We start from the raw sequence: 15,987 nt of genomic DNA, 5'->3' as shown, positions 1-15,987 counted from the left end.
AATGTATAAAATAGTGAAATATTTCTAAATATTGTTCTGAAAGAGGAAATGAGGAAGAATGGATGATATGTAAAATAAAGATTGGAAAACATTTCAGGGATATTAGGAAAAACAATAAATAATTCTGAATATTAGCACAGTAAGTAAGCTATTAAAGAATAGTTGTGATTATTTCAAGTTTAGAAAATAGGAAGAAAATTAATATAGTGGAAATTGAAGTTTAATTTTATTATGCATTTCAAATTGTTGTGATGAAAAGAATGGGTTGAATTTTACAGAAATTGGCTAATTGAGATTTTCATTTAGTTTCATGGAGGGTTTCTCTCTGCACATACTAGGGGGTTTTCTCACACTATTGTTCCAAATCCACCTCATTAATGAGGCATCATGCCTGCATGGTGTCCCGTTTGTCCAATACTAGCCCAATTCACCCACTCACTGTAGGCAGAAGTACTTACCACTGCTGGGATGTCCCAGGATCACTAGAGCCAGTGCTATCTTTTAAAAGGCCATCATGCACCTGGTAAAGTGCTTGCTGCCATGTGCTGCCCTGCACGATTTGCGTCTTTTGGTATAGATGTAGCAGACAAGTTTCAAAATCTCCCCTCCTCCTACCGCATCCCAAAACCAGTCCAGCTCGTCCCTGCCTCCCTAACCTGTTCTTCCTCCCACCTATCCCCTCCTCCCACCTCAAGCCGCACCTCCATCTCCTACCGACCAACCTCATCCCGCCCCCTTGACCTGTCCGTCCTCCCTGAACTGACCTATCCCCTTCCTAACTCCCTACCTATACTCACCTTTACTGGCTCCATCCCCGCCTCTTCGACCTGTTTGTTTCCTCTCCACCTATCCTCTCCTCTATCCCTCTTCTATCCGCCTCCCACTCTCTCCCTATTTATTTCAGAACCCCCTTCCCCTCCCCCTTTTCTGATGAAGGGTCTAGGCCCGAAACGTCAGCCTCTCTGCTCCTATGATGCTGCTTGGCCTGCTGTGTTCATCCAGCCCTGCATCTTGTTGTCAAGGGAAATTGATGCCTGTGTTAGGGATAAGGATCTGGAGGCCCTGGGAGACAGAGTGCTTTGGGGGGTGGGGGGCATCTTCTTCCTCCAGAACTGGCAGAGAAGGTCATGACATCAAGCTGTGCCAGCCCTGTCCAAGGTTGACACTCTAGTCAGTGTGAAGAGTGCCCAGCAGTGCCTCAAGAAGGTGAATGACTTTCTCTGCTCCACCTATATTAGTGCCACCATCCTCTCTCTGCCAACATACACTCACTCTATCACTGCCATTGAACACTGTCCCACTAAGGCTCATGCTTTGCCACCACTGCATGTAGCATGTTTCCTCAATCGCTCTCTCCCATCCCAATCCAAAACAAAATTACAAATCTTGCATTACCTCTGTACTGCCTTCACCCTGACTCAGGACACCTCACCACTTTTCTCCCAGCTGCACTAACAACTGTGCAAGTTATTTTCATCTCACTCCATCCCTCCCTTTCTCTCAATCCAGGTGAAAACAGTCCATAATAGGGGAGAAAGAGCCAGTACGGGTGGTAGGGTGCTGGGCATTCAGCTTCTCACCCTCACTGAGGAGAGAATCTTGGCCCAGTTTGACCTCTGAACTGACGTCCACCCATGGAGAATAGGGCATGGATGCATAAGAGCATTTACCAACAAGGCTGCCTTGTGTACTATCCAGGACTGCCTCAGGCAGCAAAATATTGTTAGTGTATCACAGTTATTAATGGGATTGATTTGTAATGTTACTTGATATGGTCATGAGTGCTTAGGACAAGAATGAAACCTCTTGCTCACAAATGTACCTGCTGCAGATGCATCTACCCATGACAGTACCCATGACATGACCACCGCATAGGCCTTGTGAAGACAAAATTCTATCATCACATATCCCGAACCATGTTGCGTGGCACTATCATTGTGCTAAATGTGACAGATTTAGAAGCTACATTCCCTCTAACTCGTTTTTCTTCAGCACAGATTTCCAAGGTTTGGGTGTGGCACAGACTTCGGAAACCAGAAGTCAATATGTGTATGCCACTCAGCATACTTCGGAGTGGCTGCGCTGCCACGCAGCTTAGAGAAAACATTTTTTAGAATAGATCTAACAACTAAAGACTGGGCATCCATGAGGTGCCGTGAGCCTTCAGCAACAGCACAACCATATTCCAGTACAATCTACAACCTCACGGCCTGGCATATTCCGTACTCTACCTTACCAGCAGGGCATGCTAGGTATATCTAAAAATGAGGTGCCAATCTGGTGATGCTACAAAACAGGGCTACTTGCTTGCCAATCAACAAAAGCAGCTAGTATTAGTGAGAGCTAACCAATCCAACAAACAATGGATCAAATTTAAGTTCTGCAGTCCTGCCAAATCCAGTCATGAATGGTGCTTAAAAATGAATCAACTCACTGGAGGAGGAGGCTCCATAATGATGTGCAAACCAAGCACATCAGTGCAAAGGATTAGGCTGAAGCATTTGCAAGAACCTTTTGCTAGAAGTGCTGAATGGATGATCCTTTGTTGCCTCCTTCAGAGGTCCCAGTATCACAGATGCCAGTCTTCAGCAAATTTAATTGCCTCCATGCGATATCAAGAAATGTCTGAAAGCACTAGATACTGCAATGGCTATGGGCCCTGGCAACATTCATGCAGTAGTAGTGATGAGTCGTGCTCCAGAACAGGTCAGGAATTCATTAGAGGATGCACCAGCAAACCTGCCTTCTGTAGCACCCAGGACTGCAGCAATATTGTAGGGACACCCTTGCCTCCCTTTCCAAGCCTACCTGCTACAGCTATAAATAAAAAGCCGGACAAATCCACCCTAGCCAATTGTTGTCTTCATCAGTCTACTTTCAATCTTCAGTAAAATGGTGGAAGAGGTCATCAACAGTGCCATCAAGCAGCATTTGCTTAGTAACAACCTCAAACTGTCATTCAGCTTGGGTTCCGCCGGGGCTACTCAGCTTTTGACCTCACTACAGCCTTGGTTTAAACATTGACAAAAGAGTTGAATTCTACCGGTGAGGTGAAAGTGACATCAAGGCTGCACTTGACAACGTGGCATCAACAAGCCCTAGCAAAACGGTAATAAATGGGAATTGCGGGGCCTAATTCTCCATTGGTTGGAGTAATACCTGGCACATAGGAAAATGGTTATGGTTGTTGAAAGTGAGTCATCTCAGCTCCAGTTCATGCAGGAGTTCCTTGTGATAGTGTCCTAGGCCCAACCATCTTCAGCTACTTCATCAATGGCCTTCCTTCTATCAAAAGGTCAAAAGTGGGAAGGTTTTCTGATATCTACACATTGCTGAGCACTGCTTGTGAGCCCCCAGATATGGAAGCAGTCCTTGTCCAAATTTGTCAAAACCTGGACAATGTCCAGATTTGGACTAACTTGTGGCAATTGACAGTTGCGCCATTACAAGTGCCTGGCAATGATCATCCCCAACAACAGAGAAACCAGCCATCAGCCCCTGAATTACAATGGTGTCATCATTACTGAAATCCCAACAATATCACACTGGGGATTACTATTGACCAGGAATGGAACTGGACTAGCCATACACATAGCGTGGTACAACAGTAGCTCAGGCACTAGGAATCTTGCAGTGACTAATTCACCAACTGGCTTCTAAAAACCTATCCACCACCTACAAATTCAGGATAGTGATGGAATACTCACTATTTGCCTGGATGAGTGCAGTTGCAACAATACTCAAGAAGCTTGACATCGTCCAAGACAAAGTAGCCACTTGATTGGCAACGCATCCACAAGTATTCACTCCCTTCACTGCTGACATTCAATAGCAGCAGTGTGTACTATCAACAATATGCATGGCAGATATTCACCAAGACTGCTTTGACAGCACCTTCCAAATCCCTATTCATTACCAACTAGAACGACAAGGGCAACAGATACATGGGATCACCACTACCTGCAAGTCCCCCTGCAAACCACTCAATGATTATCCTGGTGTTCAAGATGAAGTTGTGGATAAGTAAGCAATGGCACTAGATTTGCCAGATCCCCACTCTGATTTCCATGTTGGGGATTCTCAACATCCATTTTCTATCCATATATTCTATTTTCTACCTCTCTCCATCTATCTGCTGTGGGATACTTCTACCCATTCAGCCAGGTTTCCATGTCAGCGCGGTGTCTTCCTGTTGACTGGGAAATTCCAGTTGGCGTTGGGAAACTATCTTTAATTGGTTCTTTAATTGGCCTGATTGTATCCTGCCACTTGTCGTTGGATAGCTGCAGACCCCTACCCATCCCCCATCCCACTCCAACTCCAACCAGATTCTCCTCAAACAATCTGGAGATTGGAACATGTCACTTTCTGATGGCAAATTGCCTCTGAGTCCTCCTCCTCATCACAACACAATTGATTTGATTTGATTTATTGTAGTCATGTTTATCTAAGTACAGTGAAAAGCTTTGTTTGCAAGCAAGTCAAGCAGATCACAGTAATCAAGGGCATACAGATCGTAGGGTGAAAAAAAACATGGACAAAGTGAGGCATACAGTCTACACCACACAGGACATGCACGAAACAAGATCAACATTAACAAGATCAACATTGTTTGAGTCAACGTTTCGGATCCGGTGACCCTTCCTCAGAACTCATGGTAGCTGGGAAATAGACAGTGGGATGGGGTAGGGGGTAAAATATAAGATAAAGCCTGAAGAGAGAGAAGAGCAGTTGGATAGACAAAGGAGTTGGTAATAATCTGGCTAGGAGGGTGAATAGCTGTTAATGGGGACTGTTAGTAACTAACAATAGATAGTGTGTAATGGCAGGCTTTGTGATAACAAGACCCTTACTCCATTACCCTCTCCATTTTCTGCAATATAAAGTGACGTTTTCCCAGCTACCATCAGTTCTGAGGAAGGGTCACCGGAGCCAAAACTCTGATCTTTTCTTCACAGTTGCTGCCAGACCTGCTGAGCTTTTCTAGCAACTTCTGTTTTTGTTCCTGATTTACAGCATCCGCAGTTCTTTCGGTATTTATTCAACTTTGTTTGTATATAGAGAATCCATTCATCAGTCTAATAATGGTAGTGAAGAAACTGTGCTTGAATATGTTGGTATGTGTGTTCAAGCTTCCATATCTTCTCCCCAACAGAAGAGGTTGCCAGAGAGAATTACCAAAGTGGGAGGCGTGTCTTTGATGATGTTGGCAGCCTTTCCATGGCAATGAGCAGTGTAAATGGAGTCCATCGATAGAAGATTGGCTTCTATGATGGTCTAGGCTATGCACACAACCTTCTGTAGTTAGTTATGCTCCTGGTCAGAGCAGTTGCTGTACCAGGTCAATTTTGCATTCAGATAGTATGCTTTCTATTGTGCATCTTTAAAAGTTGGTCAGGGTCCTTATGGACATGTCAAATTTCCCATGCCGCCTGAGGAAGAAGAGGTGTTGTTGTGCCTTCTTGACCATCGCATCTATAGGGGAAGCCCAGGACACTTCAGCCTGTCCTTGATCAACTTCACTTGCTCCATTTCTTTGCAAGCAGAAGTACAGGAGTTACTGCATGCAACACCTGGGCATCAGACATTTTGTGACTTTATGAACACTGTATAGTTCCCAAAAGAATAAATGATCAAAACATGCTTGAGATTGATTGACAGCATGAAATAACTCCCGTGCATTTACTACAAGTCAAAGCAATAATTTCAGTCTAAGCCAAGTTTTCAAAAGACAAGGGGCACATTTCAAATGTAGCAGAGTTATTAAGACCTCTGAGTTCCATCTCAAAAACATTGCCCACCCCTGCCCTACTTCAGCTCATCAGCAGTTGAAATGCTCATCATTGTTACTTTTCTACTCCTCCATTGGCCAGTTTCAACACTCCACCCTCTGTAAACATGACACAATCCAAAATGTTGCTTCCTGTGTCTGAACTCACCTAAAGCTGCTTTCTCCAATCACCCTTGTGCTAATGACCTACATGTGTTCCTGTTCAAGTGGCAATAAAATTCTAATTCTCTCTTTCGTTTTCAAAGCTCTCATCCTTCCTTGTCTCTATAATCAACTCCAGTCCTACAACCCACTGAGCTATTTAGACTCTTCTGTGTTGGCCCTTTGAGCATCCTCAACTTTACACCAGAATTAACAGTAGTGCCTTCAGTGTCCCATTTTTTAATTGTCAAATTACTTATTAATTACTTCCCTGACACAGGTAACCAGTCTATTTTAATTTTCCTCTGCCTTGCCACAATCAAATCCAGAACTTCAATTTCTAGACAGTTGGAGACTTAATGCACCCAGATGATGCATGATGGGACCTTCAGAAGTCCCAATGCACAGATTCTTTAGATATTGGAAATATGACTTTCCTATGGACAATTCCCATGCTCCCTGGGATGTTACACAAAAGTCTCTAACTCTGAGTTACAGTCAGAGACTTTGGTCAGTTCCAATTTACTTATGGGGGTAGTAAATGAGGAAATGATAGAAAGAAATATCCTTTCCAGCTCTTGGCTAACTATTGACTGAATACCCAATTACTCATCTGCTCTGAATCACCCCTCAAATCTCCAACTGCCTATGACTCTTAAATCCTCACCAGGGCCCCTTCTCTCCTCTTGATCTCCAGACTCATCCCCAGTCAGATCTGACCAGCTCTGGTCATATGACTGACACCCTAGGTATGTGCCATAAGTGCACCTGATGGGTTGTGTAATTTTAATACTTGTTTCAAGGGGAGAATCTTCCTAGCCACTGAATGAGGTGGACACTTAATCAAATTCTGATTATAATTCAACCCTGTGAGTTTTCTTAGAATCCCTGCAGTGTGGAAACAGGCCATTTGGCCCAACAAGTCAACAGCAACTCTGTGAAGAGCATTCCACCCAGACTCACCACCCTATCCTATTCCTGTATTTCCCCTGCCTAACCCAGCAACTGTGGACAATATAGCACAGCCAGTCCACTGAATCTGCACATCCTTGGACTGTGGGAGGAAACCAGAGCACCCAGAGGAAACCCACACAGACATGGGGAGAATGTGCAAACTCCACACAGACAGTCACCCAAGGCTGGAGTTGAACCTGGGTCCCTGGCACTGTGAGGCATCATTGCTAACCACTGAGCCACCATGCCACCTCACATGTATGGCAAACTTATATGCATCTTCCAGAACAAAAGTTGGTCCTGGAGGATCATTGGAAACAATTCTGCTTATAACAAGTACACTGATATCGTTTTGCCAAAAATTAGTTTCTTCACGAAATCACCTCTTTGCAATAGGCATTGTCTTAGTGTATTTCAGATCTGATCAACATAATTTGTTCCCCTCTGAAAATGCCAAATAAACTAATATTAATAGGATTAAATACAGTCTTGCTAACATTTTGTACTTTAGCATATAGAATGTTCCTTTTGCTGTCAGCAATATGAAGCACAGTATCATACAATCAGAAAATGTGTGGTAAAGCACAATTCCAAATGTCATAGTCCTTTATGTAAATTGTATTTACATCCTTTAATGTCAAACTGCTGAATATGGTTGACACGGGTTAAAGAACAGATTGGGTTTGGTAACTTTCAAAAGATCCTAATCATTCAAAACATGGCTTGAAATGCAATCATATGCAAATATCTGTCTTGGTCTGCCACAGTCCTGTCTAAATAACCATGAGGCATACATAATCTAGACACTTGTCTGAAGCTTCACATCAGTTAAGTACCCATGTTGCACACACTGGTGTGCTATGCAGTTAACATGGGTCTGGAATTTTCAAGGAATGGCAATTTCATACAGATTGTCACTCCATCCCCTTTCTGAAAGGAGCGGACTCTGCAATTTTGATATGAGAGTCTGATCAGGGGTCCTTCAGAAATGCAGACCTATACTTTCCTTCTGCCAGTTCTTTTCAGGAGCTATCCAGGAGGCAAAACAAGTGTAATATTTCTTACAGCAGAAATTTCAAAATCTTTGAAAACACACTTTCAGCCTCACATAAATATTATTTACAAACTGTACACTGTGACCTTCACAGATCTGTGAAAAAAATGACTCAACAAGCAATCCAAAAATGAAGTCCTCAAAAGTAAGGTTAAGGCTATATGGTGGCACCATATTTTGTGCTGAGAGGACAGATTATTATGCGAGCTCAATGCAATAACATGATCAAAGATCTGGAGTTGCCCAGATCATTGATAGCAAGCACATGCCACCCATCTCAGCTAGAACAAGTCTAAGGTTTGGACTTGTAACTGTCAACATATGAAAAGAGATTTGGAAAGTGTTGCAGCACAAGAAACCATTGACCATGGAGCACACTCTAGATGAGTACAAAGATGTCCTCATAAGTTATGTCTTCCAGGAGAATATCATCTCACAGTAGTTGAGAATGCAAGACCAATTCAGCATTTGCTGACGAAAGTTCTACCTGCCCTCAAGGCCAGCTTGAAAGTCAAGAAAGAAAAGAAGGGAATAATCAAGAAAGTGGCAATTCCTAGAGAATGGATTAGCAGAATCATAGCAACCAAACTGACTGGAAAGCTAACAGTATGCATTGACTCAAAGGAACTAAATGTAGCCCTTAAGAGATCTCACTACACTGTGCCAACAATTGAAGGACTTAGATAATGTTTGCATGTGACATATATGCAAGCGAAGCAGATGTAAATACTGTCAGGAGTAGCACTCCCAATGAAGAAAATGGAAGATGATATAACAGAGTATGAATCCTTACAGATTCAATATGAAACAACAGCTCATTATGCTCTGGAAGTCATCAAACCAGCAGAGGCACTGAAACAACATCACACAGATGAACAGCTAATGCCAATACATGCACATATTTCATTAGGAGACCAGCATGATTTAAGGCCATTGGGCTGAATCTTGTGATTTGTTTTGGCTAAGTGTCAGTTTCATCGGATTTTTGTTTGGAACGTTTCTTGCTTCAAGGACCTAGCAAGATCTATTACCATATCTTACCAAACATACCTCATTAACAACCGAGGCAGCTATATTTCTAGCCCCATCCCAGATGAATTTGCTACTGAGCAAATATCCCAGAATTGACTGACAGTCTGCGATAGGACAGAAAGATTCAATGCAGGTGGTGGACTGCCCGACATGCAGCTCCTCACCCTTTACAAAGAGATCCTGGCTATGACTGCCCAGAGCAGCTGACTGACCATGTCCAATTCCCTAGATTGGTATAGGAGGCTGCCTTTACTTATTGTGGCAGGACACCCTTACTGAAGCCTATCCCCGTTGACTTGATTGATGCCTGCTCACAACTATGACAAGCATCCTGGCTTTGTGCCTGCACTAAACAGAGTAGCAATACAGCACTACTGTGAGGCTGATATCTCTGACTGAGGGGACAAAGTGCAAAGAGGTAAGGCAATGCAAGGCAGGGATGCTGTGAGCATCTAAGTAGGTTCTAAGTGAGTGAACACTGACAGCAAGCAAACACCTGTAGATGCAGTCTGGTCCAGTCCCTGAGCTGGCTGTATGTCCCTAAGTGTTGCTGAACATTATTGTTGCAGCATTACAATAGTTATTGCTGTTTCACCCAAGATTCAGCATTGAAGTGCGGAAGCATCCTGTAATTGGACTGGTGATGTGCAATGAGGGCTCTTAGAGGTTGGCATATGTTGGATGCGAAAGCCTGCAGATGTAGGATGCATGTGGCTGGTGCCCATTGAACGTGTCCTGAATTTTAAGTGCCTGTTGTCCAACATGAAGACACTTTGGAGTAGTTGATGAGCTGAGTTTGCCAAGTGCCCACTCTGATTTCCATGTTGAGAACTCTTGCCGTCAAGTTTGTGCATGGCAGGAGGTAGGATGGGGAGCTGCACATTAATGAGGCAAGATAAGGACATTAACATGCAATAGTTCCCATTAATAGGCTCCATAGTGAGAATCTCATTTTGACGCCTGGAACCTAGTTAAAATATGCAGAGAGTTGCCTCTAACATCAAGATATGCCTCGCTGGACTTATTGCACAATTCTGCTACATATCTTGCCATAGCCAGATTGTTCAGGCCCAAATACACAGACTGATGGAAGTAACGAACTGCTAAGGCATAAGAACATTGTATGTAGTTGCTGACTTGGGCAACTAAGAATGTACATGATAATGTGATGGAGGATTTTGCAAAGATCAAGTCTTCATATCCAAGTAGATTGGAACAAGGCCACTTTATTCAAGCTTGTACCATGTGTGGTATGTGGTAGAGGTCAAGCTCAGAGACACTCAGCTGTCTACAGATCAAAATATCATTTTCATAGTTTATTTTGTCATGATGGTTACATGCAATGTTTTTCTAGAATAAACTATGTGTCCCTTTTCTTTGTATTGCAAAACCAGCTTGTAGTTTCATACCTTGTGTATCCTGGGTTTCTCAATCTCTGTAGTTTGCAACCTATAATTTTGTCAGAATTTCTGCTTCTGTGTCACTTTCAAGGCTTATGTGTCCTCATCACCTATCTACTGCACCCAAACCTCTCCTCGTGAGATATTGCTCAATTATCTTGAGCAGTACAGATGCCTTTGGACCCTAAGTAACTGCTGATTATTTCCTTTTATGGCCATGTAGTTAAACTGCATATTCAAACTTATCTTCTGCTGTATGCAACATTAAAAGAACACTGCTCCTTCCCTTGCACCTTCCCAATTATGCTTTCCAAACCTCCTTAATTTTCTTCATAACGCATCCCTTTATTCCTCTTTCATGTAAAAAAAGATTGAAATGCAATCACGTACAAATGTCTATCCTAGTCTGCTGTAGTCATGTGATTTTGCCCATGAGGGACACACCCTGTAAGCAGAAATCATAAACTTCTCATCAAAAACGTCTTTGTGTTGCTGTGTTGTACACTCTAACAAGATTGTATTGATTAAGTTTTCTAACATATTAAAAAGTTAGCACCTCAATGTCCTCAAGGAAAAAAAATTCAGCTTGATATATATGTCATTTTTATCTAACCTCTTTTCCAAACCATGTCATCTTTCATTTCTGATTATTGGTCAGTGTTTTATAAAGGCACAGATGTTTCATGGTCAACCTGTAATATATATCACTTGTGTGGGCTCATCAGATACTGACTTAGCCCCATTTCCGACCTGCTAACCAGTGGATAGGTAAAATCTTCATGTCTATCATTTTACTAAGTAGGGTTTGAATTTGATAATTTTACTAAACATGAACAAACCCTAATTTTTACACATTGATCCAGATGTTCATTTTGGCATTTAAAGGAATGTGCCATTGTTTGTAACTCTCTGGCCTAGCAGTGGATGCAACAGGAGATTTGAGCTTTGTAAACACATCATTTGTTAAATGCTTGGAGGAACATTTCCTTTGTGCTGATATACTCATTATGCAATTTGGTTTATATCAAAGGAACAACTCAACTTACAAAGTGAATCTGTCAGTTTCCCTAATCTTTGGAATAAATAATTAGTAGTTTACTCTCATAGAATCATAATGTCCTTTTTAAAATATTTGTGAGATGTCCATTTGACTCTGAGAAAATGATGCAATGAGAAATATCAGAGTAATAGTAAGAGTAAGATATATTTTTTGGGCTTGCCATGGTTTAGATCTTATGAGATTCCTTCTCCCCCTTTTCTAGAAGTCAGACTTAAAATCCAATTGAGAAGTATTGCTCTGCAAAAAAAAAATAAGATATGTACTTGGGCATGTGAAAATGCATTTGATAATAATAGGTCTTTTCCCACTTTGTTCTTCCTTTCCTCATTGCTGCTTCTTGAAGTGGATGAGAGCCAGGTGGACCTCAGACCCGTGTTATGCTTATTATGGTGTTGACGGCACGGACTGCTCTTTTCTGTTGTATCTTAGTGAAAAAGAGTGGTTCTGTCCCCCGTTACCATGGAAGAATCGTACTGCTTTCCTCCCCAGGACTGAAACAAAAGTGCAGGTATGTTGATGCTTTGTCATTAAAATACCATTAGTACATTTAATACAAAGGGAGTAGCCAAAGTTTATTGAAATACCTGAAATGTTTGTGATTAAAGACATATTGTCTGTTCTGAATGAACTGAATGAGCAGTTAAATGGTAAATATTTTCTGGTATTTGCTATCTCTGTTCCAACAGAACCTGCTATGGCCCTATCTCCCTTACAAATATTGTCTGAATTTATTTAATCCCGATGTTGTATTGAGTTAGTTTCTACATCTGTAAATACAGATTTCTGTCATTTGTATTTTATGTGCAGAAGTGGCTGTCAATTAACAGAGGATGAATTCTGATGGCATTATCATTAATAATGCTCAGTGAGTCTTGCAAGCTCACTATCTTCTATAAAGCAGAAATAATGAAATACTACCAATCCTATCACACCATGAAGTTAGTAATACCCTTAGTTCCAGGTCACAAAGAAATGACAGAGAGATTAACATTTGTAAGAAATATTTTTAATCAAAATTCACTGCTACATATCACAGATGAGAAAATATCACTAGAAACTTTGAGTTGTAATCCATTGTCTTAAGTTTAAGCTAAAACCTAGCTTTTATATTTGTTATCATCTAAATCTTCAATTTTGATTTCACGTAAGTTTCTATTATCTTCTCTATAGTGACAGTCCATTTTGCATCATGATGGTCCAAGTACCACTCAGTGAGAAATTAAGAAATATTGTCAGGCTTATTTATTTTTGATACCAAAGTTTTATGTGTTTCAGTGCAACAGCAAAAACTTGGACTGTTTAAAAATGTAAGAAACCTGCTCTCAGCCAAGCTTATAGGAAAACATGCTATCTCAAGTAACCTTGGTGTGCAGCTACTCATCTTCTTCATCTCAAGAAAGATTGTTTACAAAGATTTACTCAGAGGAATTGACACAATGGCGTCTGGCCACTGGATTAATGCACATTGAACAGTCAGGCCTCATAATAATGTGTGCAGATGTCTGATGCCTACTGTTCTTGCAATATGAGCTGAATAGAATATGCGCATGGCTCATTGCAATTTACTCATTTATTACAATGACGGGTTGTCTTCATAAATCATTTTGGAGTGGAAGAGTCAGTCCTGATTAGCTGAATGTCTGAACAAACAAGTACTGGAGGGAAGGCCTGTTCCTTTCAGTTAGGCCAACTTTATAGCAGATACAACTCTCTCATTGCTGTCACTCCTCATTTGATTGGTTATGCACAAGCTCTTTTGATCTTCATGTTCAAAGGAAGTCATTGAAATTTAATAGAATCCTCATGGATTCTTAAACAGTGGTACAACATCTATTATCAGTGGGTGTAAAGCTGTATGTATTAGCAAGCTCATTTGGGTCCCAGCTATGAATGTTCCTCTGAGTATATTTCTCTATTTTCATGTTCTGGAGGGGAAGGAGATTCAAAGCAAGCATATATGACAGTTGAAAATATACATTAGATGTTTCATTGGAGAACAGCCTTACACTCTAACCTGCATAGGCCAGAGTCACTTAACTTAAACTGTCTGAATAAAACAGCCTACCTGTGCTAATTTAGATTGCTGGATGAACCTAATCAGTGAACTGTGCAAAGTCTTGCAGTCAGTCACTGAACCAGTTTAAGCACAGAGAAGGGATCCACTTTTCACTTTCCCTTTGCCAATGGGTCCGGTAGATTCAGGTTTCAGGGTGCTACAGGGGAGTGCAGCCCCATCTCCCACTCCAACCCATTCAGCCTTTCCCCCATTCTGATTTCCGAAGATCTGGGAAAAGGCTTTCCACTGGAATAACCCCATTCTCGGCATGGATTGTCCTCAGAACTGAGACAGCGGAGCAGTGTCCCCAGGACTGCTTGAAATTGGTGGACTGGTCTGTATTCAATTATTCAGTGGAAAACCTGGACAAGTATGCCACCACTGTCACAGATTTCATTAGCAAATAGGTGGAGGACTGCATGTCAAAGAAGTCAATCCAAGTGTCCCCCAATCAGAAACCTTGGATAAACCGGAAACCCCACTGCCTACTGAAGACCAGGCGTGCAGCATTCAAGTCAGACAACCCAGACCTATATGGAAAGTCCAGATATGACCTCCACAAAGCCATCAGAGATGGCAAGAGGCAGTATTGGACCAACTGAGAGGTGCAAACCAACCATTTGGAGACCGCCCAGTCTGTGGCAAGGCCTAAACAACCTAACAGGATACAAAATGAAACAGAGCAAGTTAGTGAACAAAAACACATCCCTTTCTGATGCTTCAGTGTTCTCCATGCTTGGTTCGAGCAGAATGCCAGCAGCATGGTTTCACTTGCTCTGACAGCACCAGATACACTTGCTCCCTCTGTAACTGCTGCAGCTGTCAGATCAGTCTTCCTAAGAGTCAACCCAAGGAAAGCAATGGGCCTGGATGAAGTCCCCGGCCATGCACTTAGATCCTGTGCCAACCAGCTGCTGAGGCATTCACTGACATCTTCAACCTCTCCCTCCTACAAGCCAAAGTCCCCGCCTGCTTCAAGAAGACCACCATCATCCCAGTACCTAAGAAAGTACATGCAATGTGCCTTAATGACTAACGCCCAGTGGCTCTGACCTACATAATCTTGAAGTGCTTTGAGAGGCTGGGCATGGCCCATTTCAACTCGAACCTCCCAGCTTGCCTCAATTCCCTACAGTTTGCCTACCGGCGTAGTAGGTCCACAGTGGATGCCATTTCCCTAGCCTTGCATTCATTCCTGGAACATCTGGACAACAAGGTCACCTATATCAGGCTCCTACTCATCGACCACCGCTCCACTTCAACACCATTATCCCCTCTAGACTAATCTCAAAGCTCCAAGACCTATGTCTCAGCTCTGCCCTCTGCAACCAGATCCTCAGCTTCCTGACCAATAGACCGTAATCAGTGAAGATAGACAACTGCACCTCCGCCACAATAACCCTCAACACTGGAGGCCCCCAAGGATGCGTTCTCAGCCCCCTACTGTACTCCCTGCACACCCACAACTGTGTAGCCAAATTATGAATGAATGTCATCTACAAGTTTCCTGATGACACCACAGTGGTAAGATGGATATCAAACAATGATGAGTCAGAATACAGTAAGGAGACAGAGGGCTTGGAGTCATGGTTCAAAGATAAAAACTTCTTGCTCAATGTTGTTAGAACAAAACAACTGATCATTACTTTCAGAAAGAAAGGAGAACACGCCCCTATCTACATGAATAGAACAGAGGTTGCACAGGTTGAGAGTGTCAAGTTCCTATGAGTGACTATGACCGACAATCTCTTCTAGACTTCCCACATAGATACGATGGTCAAGAAGGTACAACAATGCCTCCTCTTCCTCAGGCAGCTTAGAAAATTCAGTATGTCCATAAGGACCCTCACCAACTTTTACAGATGCACCATAGAAAACATACTGTCTGGGTGCGTAACGGCTGTTATGGCAACTGCTCTGCCCCGGACTGTAAGAGACTACAGAAGGTTGTGTGCACAGCCCAGACCATCATGGAAACCAACTTCCCATCCATGGACTCCATTTACACAGCTCGCTGCCATGGAAAGGCTGCCAAAATCATCAAAGACCCCTCCCACCACAGTAATGCTCTCCTACAACCTCTTCTGTCAAACAGAAGATACAGAAGCTTGAACACACAAGCCAGCAGGTTCAAGAACAGCTTCTTCACCACCATTATTAGACTGATTAATGGACACTCTAACTTCAAAAATGTTGATCTTGTTCCTGTTGATCTTGCTTTGCATACCTCCTGTGCACCCATAACCTTGTATGCCTCACTCTGTCAAAGCACCCTATGATCTGTTTGTCCTTGCTTACTATGATCTGCCTGTACTGCTCACAAACAGAGTTTTTCACAATACTTGGGTACACGTGACTACAATAAATCAAATCAAATCAAATCAAGGATGTTATCTGTCAGGTTTAACACAGTGTGGAGCTGGAGGAACACAGCAGGCCAGGCAGCATCAGAGGAACAGGAAAGCTGACATTTCAGGTCGGGACCCTTCTTCAGAAATG

General features: G+C 42.4%; 1 protein-coding gene across 1 annotated transcript in view; it reads left to right on the top strand.

Moving 5' to 3' along the window:
• The window catches only part of LOC109911752 (alpha-1,6-mannosylglycoprotein 6-beta-N-acetylglucosaminyltransferase B), an 828,291-nt gene that overhangs the window by 444,866 nt on the left and 367,438 nt on the right, over nt 1–15,987 (top strand). The window contains 2 exon segments of the mRNA XM_048610932.1: nt 11,776–11,939; nt 13,017–13,204. Of these exon segments, the coding sequence (XP_048466889.1) occupies nt 11,776–11,939; nt 13,017–13,204 (352 nt within the window).

Source organism: Rhincodon typus, chromosome 23 (genome assembly GCF_021869965.1).
Source record: "Rhincodon typus isolate 14 chromosome 23, sRhiTyp1.1, whole genome shotgun sequence".
In the NCBI taxonomy this organism is placed as follows: domain Eukaryota; kingdom Metazoa; phylum Chordata; class Chondrichthyes; order Orectolobiformes; family Rhincodontidae; genus Rhincodon; species Rhincodon typus.
The sequence above is the reverse complement of the archived record's forward strand: the minus strand, read 5'-3'. Positions and strand labels throughout refer to the sequence as shown.